At 36.3% G+C, this 16,760-nt stretch overlaps 1 protein-coding gene across 2 annotated transcripts; it reads left to right on the top strand.

Annotated features, from left to right (window-relative positions):
* Positions 1-12,767: 12,767 nt before the first annotated feature.
* LOC141653628 (serine/threonine-protein phosphatase PP1) lies at positions 12,768-16,535 on the top strand. 2 transcript variants are annotated; one of them, XM_074461460.1, is made up of 4 exons: positions 12,768-13,174; positions 14,678-15,237; positions 15,485-15,697; positions 16,194-16,535. In XM_074461460.1, the coding sequence occupies exons 1-4, from the start codon at positions 12,997-12,999 to the stop codon at positions 16,206-16,208; spliced, it is 966 nt and encodes a 321-aa protein (XP_074317561.1). In that variant the 5' UTR covers positions 12,768-12,996; the 3' UTR covers positions 16,209-16,535. The 2 variants fall into 2 exon arrangements, with proteins under 2 accessions (XP_074317561.1, XP_074317560.1); XM_074461459.1 differs by having other exon boundaries at positions 16,181-16,535.
* The last annotated feature ends 225 nt before the right edge of the window (positions 16,536-16,760 follow it).

Below are 16,760 nucleotides of genomic sequence, written 5' to 3'. Positions count from 1 at the left end.
GCTATTGTCCTTTATTGAAAATGAAAAACCGTCTTTATCAAGTACGGAAACAGAAATAATATTCTTAGATAAACTGGGTATATAGTAACAGTTATATAAATATAACTCAAAACCACTCGGGAGTCAAGGTTACGTATGTTCCCTTTGAGACTGCAGCAACTCTTGCTCCATTCCCGACTCGCAGGTCCACATCACCCTTTGCGAGGGGTGTGATGTTTTTTAGGCCCTGCAAATGATTACACAGATGAGAACCACAACCAGTATCAAGTACCCAAGTTCCGAAACTTTCATGGTTAATCTCAATCATATGAATATAAGATGACATACCAACAGGAGTGACGCGGCCTGCTTTTATGTCCTCACGGTACACGGGACAGTTCCTCCTCCAATGCCCAGTCTTGTGACAATGGTGGCACTCAACGTTACCGCCCTTGCTCTTTTCCTTGCCTTGTGAGCCACTAGTCTCACCAGGCCCACTCTTACCGTTTCCTCGACTTCTTAAACTTTGGCTTTCTACGCTTAGGTCGCCGTGAGCTTTGCCCTTACCCTTATTCTTGTTGGAAATCATGAGAACATCTTGCTTCATGCTCCCACTCAATTTCATATCCTTCTCGGTCTGTACGAGAAGTGAGTGTAGCTCATGAGGACTTTTCTTCATGTCATTCATGTAGTAATTTGCCCTGAAGAGGGCAAAACCATCATGAAGTGAATGAAGCATACGATCAATGACTATGCTCTCACTGATTTTGCAATCAAGTGCCTCAAGTTTCTCGACATTCTCAATCATGTTAAGAATGTGTGGGCTAACCGGTTGGCCCTTCTGGAGTTTCGCATCAAATAAGCGACAGGTATGCTCATAAGTAACGATTCTCGGTGCTTTTGAGAACTCATTAGTGAGCGTGGTGAAAATCTTGCTTGCACCTTGGGCAATGAAGCGTCTTTGCAAATTGGTTTCCATTGCAAAAATGAGTACGTTCTTTGATACGGTCGTTTCTGTACCAAAAATAAATACCTAAATATAACTAACAGAAGCTAGCGATAAGTAGGGTCGATCTCCACAGGGAGGCGGTCACTATTCACTTGTCTACTCGGTCTGTCTAATGTCACAGTTGGGGGTTTTTATTTGATTTAACTAAACTAAAGAGACTAAGGCAAGAGAAGTAGAGATAAGAGAAATTAACAGTAAGAGAAGGGAACTAGGATGTCGGGTCATCAATGAACGTCAGTCAATTGCAGCTAAGGTTACAGATTAGTTGATGTGTCGGTCTAAGGGGCAACGAATATCTCCTTTCGGTCTCAATTCGCCCTAAAATGCTATTAGCTTAACTTTCGCCCTCACTAAAGCATCCTATTGTTCACTGCGGTCTCACCGCTTCCAACCTTTCGGTCTAGGTCAAGGTTTACCTAAATTAAAAGGCTAATTGCTTCGAATCAACTAGCAGGATACAGTTATAGCAGCGATTAACAACATAGACATAACTACAACGACAGATCTATAAACCTAATCAGCAATTAACATTAATCCATTGACTACCCTAATCCTACTAGGGAAATTAGCTAGACATGAGTAAATAAAGAACAAGGATAAAGAAAGAAAGAACAATAAACATTAAATTAAATTAAAGAAGAAGAGAAGGAAAAGAAGTTACAGTAGAAAAGGATCCGGAAGTTAGGAAGGAACAAAGTAAAACAGAGAACAGTGTATTTGATAATAGGAGAGTTGAGGGAGAGGTACAAATGACGTCCTAACTTCCTATTTATAAGAAAATAGGATTATTACTTAACCTAATAGCGAAATAAAGCTTAAAGCCCGAGCCCATAAGAGAATCCACTCGATCGAGTGATTTAAAACCACTCGATCGAGTAAAATAAAGCTCAAACCACTCGATCGAGTAGAAAATCTACTCGATCGAGTAAATCCTAAAATGCACTACTCGATCGAGTAGAAAAAGGACTCGATCGAGTAAAATTGTACTCGATCGAGTACTTTCCAGCTACAGTTTCCTACTTTGCGCACTGAACTTCAAACAGCTGCCATTTCTTCGTTACTTGGGCAAACAGGACGATTCCAGTGGCGTTGGAAAGCTAAGAGGACAAGCTTTCATCTCCAATTAGAATCACCGAAATATCAGTTGTAGAACTCGAGATATGGCTCTTCAAAGTAGGCACTAGTAATTTGAAGTTCTTCCTTTTCTCGCCTAGCTATCTTTCTTCTTTGCGCATCTCAAAATAGCTACATTCCCGCTCCAAATTCACTCTTCCTCCAAATTCATGCTAAACGGACGGTAAAAGGCTCAATTTCACTACTTTCTGGTTCATTCCTGCAAATAAGACAAAACAAACCAAAGTAGCATATTCGGGGCATTTCGTAGCATAAACTACGATAAAAGCATGGAAATACGTGCATGAAAAGGCCTAAAAAGACTATATAAAATGCACGTATCAAATCTCCCCAAACCAAACCTTTACTTGTCCTCGAGTAAACTAAATGCAAACTAATGAAACGGAAAAGATAACTCAGAGCTAGCTACAAATGCCCACTTAAACCAATGTAATGCAAGCAAACTAACACTTATAGCAAACAGTCAAATGCAAACGAGTTATAGGATGTTTATAATAAAGCTGAACCGTCGACCTTGCAAGACCTTTATTAATGGACTCTCACGGGTCACTCTTCTCTCATGAAGTAAAGGGTGAACATATATATGTAAGAGAGAAAGAAAGATAGTCACTCACCTAGACTACGACCCACATAGACATGCATGCAACTAATATGATAGACAATTCTAGCTACCGTACACACATTCCAACCAAACAAGGTCCTGTCACAGCCGAGGGCTTACAAAAATATGGTAAAGTGAGGCAATGGGTAAGAAAAGGCAAAACATTTATGGGAATGTGGAGGTATAGATGATCAAGCTAGTACCAAAACAAAACCATATGGCAACATCCATTTCCAACTCAATTATAGAATTAAGCACAATGCCCTTCAATTGGCACAAATCTCACCAAACCAAACTGAACTTACTCCTCAAATGATCAAAATAAAACATAGGAGCAACACCGTCACAAAATCAAACTAAGCACAGACGGTCTCTTTCTTTCACTTTCTTTTTCTTCTCCTTCATCACGTTTTTTTTCTCATTTTTTTTCTGATTTTTTTTTCTTTTCTGTTTTTCTTCCATTTTTCAATTCTTTTCTTTTTTTTTTCACGTCTTTTCCATCATTCTCCTTCTTTCTTTTCTACCAACTCCAAATAATGCAATACAAGCCAAACTTGGCACAATAAATTATATACCGCAGAACAATCTAAACTAGCTTGACAAGGCAGGCTAAATTTGGATGTAGTTAAGGGTCAACAGGCAAATTTGGCTAATGTGGAGTTAAATGGGTAAAAATGAAAGAAAAGGAAATTGTAAGCACCTCCCTGCATGTGACACCAACCACTAACCCGAATGTATGACGGCAAAAAGCAATTGAATTTCATATATGTGCAAATTGATGAACATGTTATGCAAGGAGTAACTACTCACAATCCTACATGAAACCGGTCACAAATGACACCAGTTTATAAGGCTCTAATTCCTTAGAATTTATAAGTAGGCTGCCAAAATTTTTAGGTCAAGTCTATTCGTTCAGCTAAATTTCAACATAAAATCGTAGATATGCAAAAGACAAAGCTAAAAGAATAATAGTTCAATGCAAGGCTTAAGCAAAAAGACAATTTATAGTGCAATTTCATCATTGAAATCCACCGTTCCGACTCAACCTATATGCAAAAATAAACGTGAATTTTTTGAAATTTTTTCTAATTTTTCAATTTTTATGAGATTTTAAATTTTATATGAAAAATAAACAACAATGCATACGGAAATTAAACGTGATAACAGTGCAAATAAAAAAAAGATGCAGACACAGATATGGATGCATAACCTCCCCAAACCAAACCGTACAATGCCCCCATTGTACCAAAACATGGAAAGGAAATGCAAACTAAAAGAGAAAGAGAGTAAATACGGAAAGCTCACAAGAATACGCGAAGAAGGGACCTCTCCAAACCACCCAACAAAGTGGGAGGTTGCTAAAGGCCCGGAATACCGTCACAGGAAGCTAATCCAAGTCAATAACACTCGATGGCAGTCGAACAGTGGTCGATCGAGTGAACTGGGCATCCAAAACTGCTCGATCGAAAGGATATTAGGTCGATCGAGTTGTTCTCTCTTTGCAGGTGCTCGATCGAGTAGATTAAATGCTCGATCGAGTAAATACAGCAGCAGAAGTTCTCGATCGAGTACAAAATGTACTCGATCGAGTGATCCTCAATACGTTCCTGCAAAGATGCAATGAAAACAGCCCGCAAACTAACAAAACAAGATTAGCCGAATAGTCTATGGTACGAGGACCATTTATTACAACTTAAACCGAAATAAAATACAAAACAAATAAAAATAAATCTCCGGATTGCCTTCCGGGTAGCGCTAGTTTCAGTCAGGTCCCAGCTCGACCTTCTTTTTCAACAGCTGCTCTAATAGTCATAATCAAAACAGCTCAAAGCTCTTAGCATGAGATCATACATCTGCGCATGTGCTACACAAGAGCATAAGTAGCACCATAACGGAATAAAAATATAGGAAATAAAAAGGTTCAACTGTTTAAGTTTAACAAATTTCCTATGAGAGCTCCTAAATTTACCCACAAAATAGAGGAGCCCAGGAGCAATTGACAATACAGTAGGGTCCCGTTTCAGATTAACAAGTTTATGACGATAAGTACGGTGAAAAGGCATTAAATTGATTGACCAACTGGGAGAGGGTGAAGCATTAGAATGCGTAGCATAAGTCAAATGAGGCAATGCACTATTTAAACAAACAATAATAAAATTATCGTTCACTACCTCGGGTTGGTCGCTCTTAATGACGGAATCATTAACAAAGGAAGATATTACCTCTTCCGTGCTAGGAGCAATTACCGACTCAGCTGCTTCCTCATCACCCTCCTCAGTGGATTTTAGCCCGTAAATCGCAGCCTCAAGTGCATCTAACTCGGCTTTGAATAAGGGAGATTCACCGTAACCATTATCATCATCAAACTCGTCATCTAAAACAAACCCACATGACGAATCAATGCTCTCGCTGGCCAATTCAGTCGATCGAGTAGAATTGTTACTCGATCGACCACTTCCTTCCTGATTTTCACTCAATCGAGTGCTTTGATCTACTCGATCGAACGGTTTTTCTGGAAATTCACTCGATCGACTAATATAAGTCACTCGATCGAGTGATTTTTCCTGTACAGTGCTGAAATCCTCGTGTAAGGCAGTGAAATATGATAGAAACTCGTAATCTGAGTCATAAAAGTCATCCTCAGCATTGGGCAACACGGTTTCTTCACGGGAAAAACCGCTCTCTGTAAAGTATACCTCTTCTGGTTGCCAACTATCCGACTCAGCAGCTAACTGAGCAATTTCAGACTCGAGCTTATCAAATCGCGCACAAGTGCGTCTATCATCTTCTTGCACTTGGAGTGCAAGTGTTTCCAACAAACATTTCAGCTCCGCAACCTCTTCTTTCTGTATATCGGGAGGATCTTGTTGCGGTGGCCATTGATAGGGTGGATGTGGCGGCACAACTACAGGGGAATGGCTAACACGTCCCCAAAGCTTGAACTCGTAGACCGCGTCATTTTCTGCCATGCAAAAAACTGCATTGTACTCAGCAGCACCACATCTCCCGCAGTAAATCACCTGTTGTGCCATATAATGGGACATAGGTGACGGGTCAAAGGTACTCAAGCCTTCCCTTTGATAATCTTTCACCTAGAACTGTCTAGGTAGAACCTGTAAGGCCTATTAAAATAGCACTAAAGAAAAAGATTAGAACGGCCTCAAGGGAAAAATCCCCTGAGGCTAAAAACAGACAGAATTAAACAAATAAATAAATAGTTGCCTCCCCGGCAACGGCGCCAAAATTTGATACCGTCGTTTCTGTACCAAAAATAAATACCTAAATATAACTAACAGAAGCTAGCGATAAGTAGGGTGGGTCTCCACAGGGAGGCGGTCACTATTCACTTGTCTACTCGGTCTGTCTAATGTCACAGTTGGGGGTTTTGATTTGATTTAACTAAACTAAAGAGACTAAGGCAAGAGAAGTAGAGATAAGAGAAATTAACAGTAAAAGAAGGGAACTAGGATGTCGGGTCATCAATGAACGTCAGTCAATTGCAGCTAAGGTTACAGATTAGTCGATGTGTCGGTCTAAGGGGCAACGAATATCTCCTTTCGGTCTCAATTCGCCCTAAAATGCTATTAGCTTAACTTTCGCCCTCACTAAAGCATCCTATTGTTCACTGCAGTCTCACCCCTTCCAACCTTTCGGTCTAGGTCAAGGTTTACCTAAATTAAAAGGCTAATTGCTTCGAATCAACTAGCAGGATACAGTTATAGCAGCGATTAACAACATAGACATAACTACAACGACAGATCTATAAACCTAATCAGTAATTAACATTAATCCATTGACTACCCTAATCCTACTAGGGAAATTAGCTAGACATGAGTAAATAAAGAACAAGGATAAAGAAAGAAAGAACAATAAACATTAAATTAAATTAAAGAAGAAGAGAAGGGAAAGAAGTTACAGTAGAAAAGGATCCGGAAGTTAGGAAGGAACAAAGTAACAGAGAACAGTGTATTTGATAATAGGAGAGTTGAGGGAGAGGTACAAATGACGTCCTAACTTCCTATTTATAAGAAAATAGGATTATTACTTAACCTAATAGCGAAATAAAGCTTAAAGCCCGAGCCCATAAGAGAATCCACTCGATCGAGTGATTTAAAACCACTCGATCGAGTAAAATAAAGCTCAAACCACTCAATCGAGTAGAAAATCTACTCGATCGAGTAAATCCTAAAATGCAACTACTCGATCGAGTAGAAAAAGGACTCGATCGAGTAAAATTGTACTCGATCGAGTACTTTCCAGCTACAGTTTCCTCTTTTGCGCACTGGACTTCAAACGGCCGCCATTTCTTCGTTACTTGGGCAAACAGGGCGATTCCGGTGGCGTTGAAAAGCCAAGAGGACAAGCTTTCATCTCCAATTGGAATCACCTGAATATTAGTTGTAGAACTCGAGATATGGCTCTTCAAAATAGGCACTAGTAATTTGAAGTTCTTCCTTTGCTCGCCTAGCTATCTTTCTTCTTTGCGCATCTCAAAATAGCTACATTCCCGCTCCAAATTCACTCTTCCTCCAAATGCATGCTAAACGGACGGTAAAAGGCTCAATTTCACTACTTTCTGGTTCATTCCTGCAAATAAGACAAAACAAACCAAAGTAGCATATTCGGGGCATTTCGTAGCATAAACTACGATAAAAGCATGGAAATACGTGCATGAAAAGGCCTAAAAAGACTATATAAAATGCACGTATCATTCTTATCGCACCCGCTTCCCTGACGAAGTCACTATAAGCAAGTGACTTGTTAGCTCTTACATTGGGGCCTGGGTTTGGTGGTATTGGCTCAGTTAAGTACTTGAGCTTACCGTCATTAATGGCAGCATTCCGTAATGATGCCTCCCAGTCCGCAAAGTTGGACCCGTCATTCTTCAGTCGTGTGGACTGATTCATGTGGTCCATGAAAGTTTTGAGCCAGGACTCGCGTGCAAGTGTGGCACTTGGCATAGAGATATCATTATTTCCAGCCATTTGTTGTAAGCAGTATTATCAATATAAAACGAATTCTACACTGCGAAAAGAAGAAGAAAAATATAATAAGCACACTCATCGTTATGATTTAAGTCTAATGCAAAACTGTTATAATGCGAAGACTCAAGCATTTATACAATTGACCTCTCTCAAGAATTATATAAATGATCCCAAGACTCAATTATCTGTAAATTGATAAGCCAACCTCTTGGCTAATTCTACTATTAGAATTCTTGGTTGATAAATTTCTGTAAATTCTATCTATAGTCCATCATAATCACGAGAAACTCTTCGGATTATAACGTTGAGGTAAAATAAGTCAACACAAACTACTTACCCAACGTAGAAGGGGTCATATGGAGAGTAAGGTCCTATATGCCTACCGACGAAGAAGGGATTCTTAGTTGTTTGGCCTATAAAGACTAGTCTCAATTTTAGTTATAGAGGAAGATCCCATCAACTTTATTTTAATTCATTTTAAGTGAACTAATATCTAGCATGCGAGAATGAATAAACTAAGATGATGGCTTAAAATTGTGTGACATCTTTATGTCCATGATAACTAACATCCAAACTATATGAGTCAATTTTCATGCATTTAAGTAGGTGGTTTGGTTTAGGCGGAAAATGATGCACTAACTATCATGCGAAGAAAAGCAACAAGAATGGAAAAACGTAAAACAAAAATAAAGTCCTAGTGTGGCCTATCTACCAAAATGAACATAAATACAACTTTGGAATCCTTCCTAGGACCCGAGTAGCTTGTCTTGATGTTCCATCTTGGTCCATGTAGCGGGAGTGAGCAATCCAATCTCCATCTTTAGTCTTCTCAAAATTACAATTAATAAATTACAAAATAAACCTATTTACATTCTAATTTCAAAAACATAATACTAAAGAAAATCAAAGGAGATTCGAGATCTCAAAATTACATCAAGACTATGTTTCCATCATTACGAAAACATAATCAACTAAGGCCACACTAGGTAATACAAATTACAACCGATTGCAAAAATACGTAAATAAAATCATTCAACAATTCATACAACTAAATAAAATGCATCAACTATAAATTAATCATTCAAGACATAATTCCTTAATTATGTAGAGTAATTTATCCAAACCACCTATTTTAAAATGATCAAAATTATGTGACAATTCCTCAATTACTCACAATAATTCCAATGTTAATACATATTAACTTGTAATATGAATTAATCTAACAATATTTTAAACCACTTTAAAATAATTGGGTATCTATAATTTGTGAACTTTTTCACAATAAACAATCATACATTATGGATTTAATGTATAATAGAAACGGCCAAAACACAACAAAAAACGAAATTTTTTTTTTATTGCTCTCGGCATTTAGGCCATAAAATCGAAAAAAACAGTTTTATTTTTCTTTTCTCTCGGCATTTGCCCTAAAAACGAAAAAAAACAGTTTTTTTTTTCTTGCGGCATTTTGCCCAAAATTTCGGAAAAACAGATTTTTTTTTTTTCTTTTTCACGAAAATAACCCTTTTTATGAACAAGTTTGTTTAATGTTGCTACTAGTACAAGATTGGCATAATCATTAATGTTTAATTTAAACATAGATCCAAACTAGATGATTCAATTTAACCTCTTAAAAAGAATATCCAAATTATGATTAAATCGATCATCACAATTGATTTGAACATTATTAAATTAACTTGTATGCCAAAACTATATAGCAAAGACAAATGAACATCTCAAACAAAACAATTGCCATTTACATTTCAATTTAATTCTTATTAAATCAAAACATCTACAAATTTATCATATTATCATCTTAACAAATTAAAACAACAATATGAATAAATCAAAATGGAAACAAAACATCAAAAACAAACCCTCTCGGCAGGGAAAAATTTGCTGCGGCCGAATTTTTTTCTTCAAAAATTTTTTTTGTTTAAATCCATTTATGAAAATCATATAAAATAATTTCGTGGCCTGTCTCTGATACCACATGTGGGGAATATCGGTATATTTCATCAAGAAAATTTCACATTTCTTCTCTTCTTTTTCATCAATTTTTCTCATCTTTTATTTTTCAAGTTTCAAGCCGTTCCGAGGTCGTATGAAGAAGTTATGACGGTTTTACAATGCGTTGTCAAAAGTCGTTTGTGACCCCATGCCTTGACCCCTACCCCTTGGGGTCATATTCATGCTCCAATATAGATGGAAAATAAACTCAAATAATGATAGTCACGATCCCTATCGGGGTTGATGACGCCTAGCCATAGGGGTTGCAAGTGCATGTGATAAAAGTGAAGAAATAAAGCTCAAAAGCCATTTTGCTACGACCCCTATTAGGGCCAGTGACCCCTAGCACCGGGGTGGTGACATCTCAAGCACCTCTTCATATTATCGCCTCCTCTATATAATCCTAGCTTGTTATTTCGCAAACTTATCTTATTTCCGTCATTTCTACTTTGTTTTAGGGTTGAAAAACTTGCTTTTCTTTACAATAATTCTCTCATAAACATTTAGGCTACTAAGTTTACATTTTATTCGGGTTTGTATTAGAAGATCGTTCATCCATTTCCTTGTTCTTTTATTCAAGTTTTGCAATTAGTATTTCCTTTAATTTTTCCCTATCCCCTTTTGTCAATTTCATTTCTTCTTTATCATATTGTTATTATGCAACCCTTTACATATTTTTTAGTAGTTAGTTTATTTGTTATAATGAGTGACTAATTTACATGTGAAACCTGTATCCCTAGATTCCTCTTTATATTGTTATAATTTCATCTTGTTTATCGCTTGATTTTACAAACCAAACATCCATCCAAATCATAATTGACTTTGATAAAATTCGCTCCATGACAACTTGTTTAGCAACTTCCGTCTCCCTGTAATTCGACCCCTACTTCCCTAACTACATTTATTTGTTGTTAACCTTGCATAGGGTATTTATCTTTGATTTGGGCACGCGACAACCCGATCACTTCTAATCTGTTTTTTTTTTTCGTGTGTGTTTACAGCCAAGGTAAGAAGAAGGTTGTGAAAGTTCGGTGTTGATAAAATGAGATGATGTGAAGATTTACTTATGTTTAGTATTTATTAAATCATGTAATATGGGTTAAGATGATGTAATAGTTGATGTATTAGGTGATGTCATTGTATTTGTGTTTGTGAAGTTAGGTGCCAAATATAAAAAATTTGCCAAAAATTTGTAAATTTTTCCGCTTACACTGATTGTATTGTCATTTGTACGTGGGTCATTAATTTGCACGTGGATGGATTGATTAACTTAATCAAGATGTTTTGTTTAACTCATTGTTTAATTACCCAATTCATTTCATGTAGGCCAAATCAAATTTTCTTACTTTACGCCTCACTTTTCCACTTTTTCTTAAACTAGTATTGGTGCCCGGCTTCGCCCGGGCTACCTCTACTCGCCATTAATTTTTTTTCATTAAATAAAATTACTTAAAGTTGCATAACCCATAAATTTATCATTAATATCTTTTTCTATGACATATCCTAAAATTACGATGAAATAAATTTTGAGACAAATTCACTACTCCCGCTATTAATATTTTACTCTTATTAATGAAACAATAGTAATAACATTTCACTACTTGCCCGTAATAATTGTTACTTTCACTACTCGCGTCGTAATTATTGTTCTTTACTATTGCCGTATTAATATTGATAATTTCACTACTCCCGTAATTCTTATTACGTTCACTATTGCCGCATTAATATTGATTATTTCAATACTCCCGTGGTTGTTTCTACCACTTTCACTAATCTCGCTGATAATATTGCTACTTTTACTATTCAGATGAGTGATTATTATCATATAACTATATCCAATATTACTACAATTCTTTTCTTTACTGACGAAATTACTTTTACTACTTAGGCATGCAATTTTAAGAGGATTATATATTTATATAAATATATTACATATATATATTAAATAAAATCAAAAGAATTATGCAATATTATATATTATGGAATCTAACTTGAATTATTTATAACCTACTTATATTATATTTTTGTATTTTAAATAATTAACATCTCTATACATCTAATAAACTATAAAGTTCAATAAAACTTCATAGATTTTAAATTTAATATATAATTTTATGATGATAATAAATAATACCATAAGTGTGCATGTTTATACTAATTAATTATTTTATTTTAAGAAAATTGACCATCTTCTAACCTTCTATAAATATTTAGGAAAATTACTAAACATCTTCTTTCTTTTAGTCTCTTTGAAATTTACCATCTTAATTAATTATTTTATTTTAAGGAAATTGACCATATTTTAGTCTCTTACAAATGTTTAGGAAAATTACCAAGCTTCTATATAATTTAATTTTTAACCCAAACTATATAATATTTGCATTAAGATCCCTTAATCGGGTCCATCACACGGTGCTAGTGATTTAAAACTATATATTATAATTAATTTGTATAACTTTCTTTAATTACATTGAAGTCCCTTGGTTTCTGGATTTAATATATAGTATTGATAACCCAATTTTTCCAATGTTAACATCTGTCTGGATCGGAGGGAGTATAAAAGTATAAATTGCTAAATCTTTTATTGATATTATTACGGAGTAGTATTAGATAATGACTTTACCATATTCCGTATAAAAGCAAAATTGTAAATCGTTGTTAGTTTTACTGACAAAACAAATTGAGAAAATTTTATAAATTGAATCATTTACTTTTGGTATAAAAATATTTTCATTAAACTATGTTTCAACTCATTACTCAATTATCTTGATTAATTTTCATTTCTCACTTCTTTTTTTTTATCAATGTAGAATAAAATGAGAAATGTTAATGAAGTACCAATATATAAATATAAATAATTTTATAAAAATAGAAAATTTTATATAGGGTTCATGTATTGCACTTTGCACGAGATCTAGAGTACCCGTAATTTAAAAAAAAAAAAAAATTAGGAAAATTAGTCAACAACTTTGTACGAGCAAGTAGGGTTAGAAATTAGTAGAATTTAGAAAGTGAGTCGAGAGTTTTAAAAACTTTAAATAAACCGAATTAGGTCATGACGATTATGGTCCACTCCCTTCCCCTTTCTTCCCCTTTCTTTCCCTTCCGTTCGCCTACCGCTTCTCTTCTCTCTCCTCACTTCCAGTAATTCCAATTCCACAACAGAGAGATAGAGAACGCGGTAAAGCCCCACCTCGCTCCCTTTTTACATCATCAAAACTACGCCGTTTGAACTCAGTTTTACCGCCGGGGTAAAAAGTTTGATTGGACGGGTGAAGATGGACGAGGGGTTAGTAGATGAAATCATACGGAGGTTAGTGGAGGCGAAGAATGGTAGAACGGTTCGACCCGTTAATCTTCAAGAATCCGAGATTCGTCAGCTTTGTATTGCTTCTAAGGATATCTTTCTAAGTCAACCTAATTTGCTTGAACTTGAAGCTCCTATCAAAATTTGTGGTATTTCTTCTTATTCTTTTATCGCCTTATTACTACTCGCTCCGTCTCTGTCAATAGTTATCCATTACTCCCTCCGCCCCAATTACTTGTTTATTTTTTTACTATTTAAATTAGTAGTTATGAATTGTTGTCTTTGTTGCGAGTAGGATTCCAAAGAAAGGATACCCATTGAGTATTGACCGGGACGGGGACGGAAAGACTATTAGTTTTGTTTTTCATTATCTGTTTATTTGCAAAAATTGGATGATTGTTGATTTTCTTTGATTTATGTTAATTGGGTAAACGTTGTTTGGTTGGGGTAGTCGGATTGTATTCATGTTGGAACTCACGCTTACCTAACCGTCAACTCAGCGATTTTCTCTGTTTTGAAGGGATTAGACTTTGCTAGGGAATCCGATTTTATCCTTTTTGTTAACTTCTAGGGTTTTCTAATTCTTATGAATTAAATGCGCAACAAAACAAGAACTCAGTGCACCCTTGGTGGAGCCAAGGGGATTGTAGGGAGCTTTCCCGTTAGAACGATGATAAATTTGACATTTTTAGTTAAAACTTCAGATCCCCCCCCCCCCCCCCAGTTTACCGTATAGAGTTACTGCTTAGACCTCCCTCGAAATTTTTGCCTCCCCAAATAAAAATTCTTTGCCCGCTTCTGCAAGTACTTAGTACCTGTATGCCGTATCTGACACAACACTAAGGCATATAGGTAGGGGAAATGCACTGCAGCCTTTCTCAGAGACAAAAGCTACTAAGCTAGGGTATCAAGCATAGCTGCATAGAGTCTGAGTCTTGATTATTAGGCCTCTTAACAATAATTGTCTTTTCTGAAAAATGCTCCCCTTGAGTTTGTAAATCTTTGATACAGCCTCGCTCTACTCGACTTGTCTGGTAAGTTATAAGTTGTCACTCATCGTACTTGAATATGTTATCTCAAAGGGCAACGGGATGATGTTGGGTAGTTAGTTTTCAGTTATTTTTTCCCCTATTTCTTGCTTTAGTAGAAAGGAGGCGATTCCGTATTACTTGTTCTGTCATGGCGTATGCTATCTCTGTATTCAATGGCTGTTAGAAAGAGGTGGGCTGCAAGTTACATTTATTGATGACTGTATGACTTATACCTTGTACTCTCTGATATCTGCTTAATGCTTAGTATCTCTGACTTCTGAATACCCTATCCATCTACAATAGATTATCTATATGAACTAAGGAGTCTTGTATAAGACAGTTTAACATGTGAGACAAACTCGAATCCTTATGTATCCTTGTACAATTATAAGGATAATGGATAATGGATTGGTTTCACGCAAAATCATCTTGTTTAAGCTTTGTGTATATGAACTCGGGGTCAGTAACTATTTTTGCACCGCAGTACTTTTCCTGCATATTTCAATGTATCATTAGCATCATGTAGTCATTGCTCACTAGACAATCTGCTTTCAACATCATTGAATTCTTTCAATACTGGCTCTTATGGAACTTCTACTAATGTGATTCTATAATCATCAGGTGATGTTCATGGTCAGTACTCTGATCTTCTTCGATTGTTTGAGTATGGTGGTTTGCCTCCAGAGGCAAATTATCTGTTTCTTGGAGATTATGTTGATCGTGGTAAGCAGAGCATAGAAACCATTTGCCTTCTTCTTGCATACAAGATTAAGTATAAGGAGAATTTCTTTCTTCTTAGGGGAAACCATGAATGCGCTTCCATCAATCGCATATATGGGTTTTATGACGAGTGCAAGAGAAGGTATAATGTCCGCCTGTGGAAAACATTCACGGATTGCTTTAATTGCCTGCCAGCTGCCGCCCTTATTGATGAAAAGATCTTGTGCATGCATGGAGGATTATCTCCTGATTTGAAAAATTTGGACCAAATCAGGAATATTGCTCGCCCGGTGGATGTCCCTGATCAAGGGCTTCTTTGTGATTTATTGTGGGCTGATCCTGAGAAAGAACTTGGAGGCTGGGGAGAGAATGATCGAGGCGTTTCTTACACTTTTGGTGCTGATGTGGTTTCAGAATTTCTTGAGAAACATGACATGGACTTGATATGCAGGGCCCATCAGGTAACTTCTTGTCAATATTATCTTTTTGCTCCCCTATAGTTGAAAGAGCACGAGATCACCTTTTCGTTGTTATTATATTTTTGTTTTAATCTTTTTATTTTTATTTTTTTTGGACCTCTTTCAAATAGTTTGTCCCACATTTTTCGGTGAGGCAGTCTCTAAACTGTTTGTATTGAATCAAGTAGAATATTTTGATGTGCTTCCAACATAATTACTGCTCTCTTTGTGTTGCTCCATGAATGATCAGGTAGTGGAAGATGGTTATGAATTTTTCGCCGATCGCCAACTGGTCACCATATTTTCAGCACCTAATTACTGCGGGGAATTTGATAATGCTGGAGCCATGATGAGCGTGGATGATTCACTCACATGTTCATTTCAGATCCTCAAAGCTCTGGAAAAGAAAGGCAAAATGGATTTTAGCAACCATATGTTGAGACCTGGAACTCCACCACGCAAAGTATGAATTCTAGACTACAACTGTATTGTAGTTTCTATTGCTGGATTTTAGCAACCATATGTTATCAGTTGTTTGCTTACATCATTGTTTCACATTTGCACTATGTTGCTTCTCCTCTTACACTTCTAGGGCCATACCCGTATCTAACACAACATTCAGGCATATAGGTACCGCAGCCTTTCTTAGAGACAAAAGCTACTAAGCTAGCATATCAAGCATAGCTGCATAGAGTCTGAGTCTTGATTATTAGGCCTCAAATCTCAAACATCTCTTTACTTAATTTTGTAAAAGTCCAAATTTATATTTTGAAGATGTGGTTCAAGTACCTTTATTTTTTAGCAATGCCAGGATAGAGTCCCCGTGTCCCAAAAACGAGCACTAGTCTGAACCTGTATCCAAGACTCGTACCATGTCCGAGTAATATTGCATGCTTGCTTGTTCAACTTCAGTTGGAAGTTTTGTGTGTAGCTAAAATTGTGACAGTTTTCTTTCTCAGGGTGGGAAGGGTTAGCCGATTATAACTTGTAGGAATCAAGACTTGAGCAGGTAGGCAAGTGTTCACACTGCATAATACACAGCAAGATATCAGTCTATCACGTCAAGTGGAGCGACAACTTATGTACTTCCAGAGTGCCAGGGTTCTTCATTGTTAGGATTATGTTAGACTTATTTTTTTTCTTTCTTTTTTTTGCCGTTGTAATATTTAGTAATCTTTAATTAATGCTGGAAGTACTCAACCTTCAGCAATGACTCAGAAGTTGTAACTCTTGATTACTTGTATACGGGGCAGACAATAATTGAAGTTGAATTTGTTGATAGAACTTGGTATTATTTGCGATATTTAACTGGCATTACGAGAAGTTTTCTTTGTTAAGAATTTCGGAGTGGTAAACATCCACTGTTGACGGAATAGTTTACGACTTGAATGTAATGTATGTAATGTAACTGTTATTTTGAATGTTACTGAGGGCAATATTTTGAGCTGCACAATTCCTGCAAAGAGTACAAGTATGAATTAAGGTTAACGTATTTTCACCATTTTTATGGAGATTTTTAGACTTTC

This window comes from Silene latifolia, chromosome 4, assembly GCF_048544455.1.
Source record: "Silene latifolia isolate original U9 population chromosome 4, ASM4854445v1, whole genome shotgun sequence".
In the NCBI taxonomy this organism is placed as follows: Eukaryota; Viridiplantae; Streptophyta; class Magnoliopsida; order Caryophyllales; family Caryophyllaceae; genus Silene; species Silene latifolia.
Note: the sequence above shows the minus strand (reverse complement) of the source record. Positions and strands in the feature narration are given on the sequence as shown.

Coding starts and splice junctions, on each gene's coding strand:
- LOC141653628 (XM_074461459.1), top strand. CDS start 12,997: ATGGACGAGGGGTTAGTAGATGAAATCATACGGAGGTTAGTGGAGGCG. Junction 13,175..14,677: donor AGCTCCTATCAAAATTTGTG/GTATTTCTTCTT, acceptor TATAATCATCAG/GTGATGTTCATGGTCAGTAC. Junction 15,698..16,180: donor CTGGAACTCCACCACGCAAA/GTATGAATTCTA, acceptor AAATTGTGACAG/TTTTCTTTCTCAGGGTGGGA.